The sequence below is a fragment of the Sander lucioperca genome, chromosome 12 (assembly GCF_008315115.2).
Source record: "Sander lucioperca isolate FBNREF2018 chromosome 12, SLUC_FBN_1.2, whole genome shotgun sequence".
In the NCBI taxonomy this organism is placed as follows: Eukaryota; Metazoa; Chordata; class Actinopteri; order Perciformes; family Percidae; genus Sander; species Sander lucioperca.
This window is the reverse complement of record NC_050184.1, coordinates 22,072,759-22,075,258: the sequence shown is the minus strand read 5'-3', so window position 1 is coordinate 22,075,258 and position 2,500 is coordinate 22,072,759. Positions and strand designations below refer to the sequence as shown.

General features: G+C 42.2%; 1 protein-coding gene across 1 annotated transcript in view; it reads left to right on the top strand.

Annotated features, from left to right (window-relative positions):
* LOC116059190 (peptidase inhibitor 16-like) overlaps nucleotides 1-2,500 on the top strand; it is a gene marked incomplete at its 3' end in the record, with an annotated part of 34,074 nt that overhangs the window by 11,300 nt on the left and 20,274 nt on the right. The window contains exons 2-4 of the mRNA XM_036007860.1: nucleotides 498-648; nucleotides 1,699-1,766; nucleotides 2,128-2,237. Of these exons, the coding sequence (XP_035863753.1) occupies nucleotides 498-648; nucleotides 1,699-1,766; nucleotides 2,128-2,237 (329 nt within the window). The remainder of the gene's footprint in view (nucleotides 1-497; nucleotides 649-1,698; nucleotides 1,767-2,127; nucleotides 2,238-2,500) is intronic.

The following is a 2,500-nucleotide window of genomic DNA, read 5'->3' as shown; positions in this document are numbered from 1 at the left end:
GGGAACATAGGGCTGTGAGAACATTGGGCTGTGGGAACATAGGGCTGTGAGAACATAGGGCTGTGGGAACCTAGGGCTGTGAGAACATTGGGCTGTGGGAACATAGGGCTGTGAGAACATAGGGCTGTGGGAACATAGGGCTGTGGGAAAGTTATCAGTTACACCTGTACAACAAGTCCAAATGTCTGCTGCTCTTGACTTTGTGCAATTATTAACACTTTAAAACCAAAAGTCACATTAACACAAACTAACTAACTGGTGTAGGCAGCAGTAGAGCAACAACTCCGTCCGTGTTCTGGAGGTTAAATGACTTGGTGGTCCTCAGATTGTATACTTAAAGGGACAGTTCAGATGTTTTCAGCAGCTAAACACATTTTAAGCGTTTAAGATTCACACTTCTGCATAAAATCTAAGCCGTGGCTACGTGGAGATACCGAGCGTATGCCGCAGCCTGACGTCACCTCTCTGTCTCTGCCCCCCCCCCCCCTCCCCTGCAGAGATGGGATCCCAGTCTGAAGCTGTTAGCCGAGGGCTACGCTGCTAAATGTGTGTGGAACCACAACCCCGACCTGGAGGACACTGGAGAGAACCTGTACGCTGGGACCGGGCAGCTGGACCTCCGGGAGGCGCTGGAGAAATGGTTCCTGGGTGAGATGTGTTCACAGAGATAATAATCAGATTATATTCATATTATAATCAGATTATATTCATAATATAATCAGATTATAAAATCAGTTTAAAGAATCAGATTATAATCAGATAATATTCAGATATTAGGCTAGAAGAGAAAGGTTCCACTACATGCAGCATTAAACTATCGTTCAACAGACTTTAGTGTTAATAATTAGTATTAGTAGTAGTTGTCTGTTATGAATGTTGTCGTTACAACCACATTGCATTGTGGGATATTTTTGCAGACGTGGTGTCCAGTGTTTGCATACTGGGATATATTTCACCTGAAATAGTAAGCTATGCAATATATGTCCTATTGGTTTCATACTAAGGTTTCAGACATACTAAAATATCTCACACACTGTTTTAGATACTTAACCCCATGTTAGTGGAGGACGCAGCCAATCAGATGTTAGTGGAGGACGCAGCCAATCAGATGTTAGTGGAGGACGCAGCCAATCAGATGTTAGTGGAGGACGCAGCCAATCAGATGTTAGTGTAGGACGCAGCCAATCAGATGTTAGTGTAGGACACAGCCAATCAGATGTTAGTGGAGGACGCAGCCAATCAGATGTTAGTGGAGGGCGCAGCCAATCAGATGTTAGTGTAGGACGCAGCCAATCAGATGTTAGTGTAGGACGCAGCCAATCAGATGCTAGTGTAGGACGCAGCCAATCAGATGCTAGTGGAGGACGCAGCCAATCAGATGTTAGTGGAGGACGCAGCCAATCAGATGTTAGTGGAGGACGCAGCCAATCAGATGCTAGTGGAGGACGCAGCCAATCAGGAAGCAGAACTGGAGTCACCTCTGTATTATTTTCTGTATTGATATTTGTACCCAAATATTGTATCCCAGCCGTACTTTATTATATATTTTATATACTTCTATATACTTTACTTTATTCCATACAGGAGGTATGAGTTCACTTTGAGAAGTGCTGAGATAGTATTATATATATATATATATATATATTATAAGTATTATACTGAACATAATGTATATAATGTATTATGTGTTATATGTAGAACATCTGGACTATGACTTCCAGAACAACAGCTGTGATGAAGACAAGATGTGCGGACATTACACACAGGTCAGACACACACACACACACACACACACACACACACACACACACACACACATATGATGTGAGTATAATTGTAAATATGGTGGTGGTGATGGATATGACACATGCCTTTGGTGTGGGAGACCCGGGTTTAATTCCCACTGTGATACATCAACCAATGTGTCCCTGAGCAAGGCACTCAACCCCTAGTTGCTCCAGTGGAGTCTTACCTCTGACATATATAGGAACTGTAAGTCGCTTTGGATAAAAGGATCAGCTAAATGACATGTAATGTAATAATGTAATGTAAATATGTGTGTGTGTGTGTGTGTGTGTGTGTGTGTGTGTGTGTGTGTGTGTGTGTGTGTGTGTGTGTGTGTAACAGATGGTGTGGGCTGATACTCACCGAGTGGGTTGTGCGTTCCACCTCTGTAACAACATGGAGGGTCTGGACTGGGAGAGAGTCTCCTTCCTTGTCTGCAACTACTACCCAGCGTCAGTACTTATATAATAATTATACTACTACTACTACTACTACTACTACTAATAATAATAATAATACTTAATATGACTTTGGTTTACGAAGACTTTAAGAACAAACTTTTTACTAAGATCACCTCATATATCTGTGATGGTTTCTTCTGGATGGATGATTATGTTATGCTTTAAGAAAAAGAAAGTTGTCTGTAACAGATGTTATGTTAAAGCTCAGAGAGCAGAGGATTTAGTGTAACTGTACATACACACCGCGGCACGCC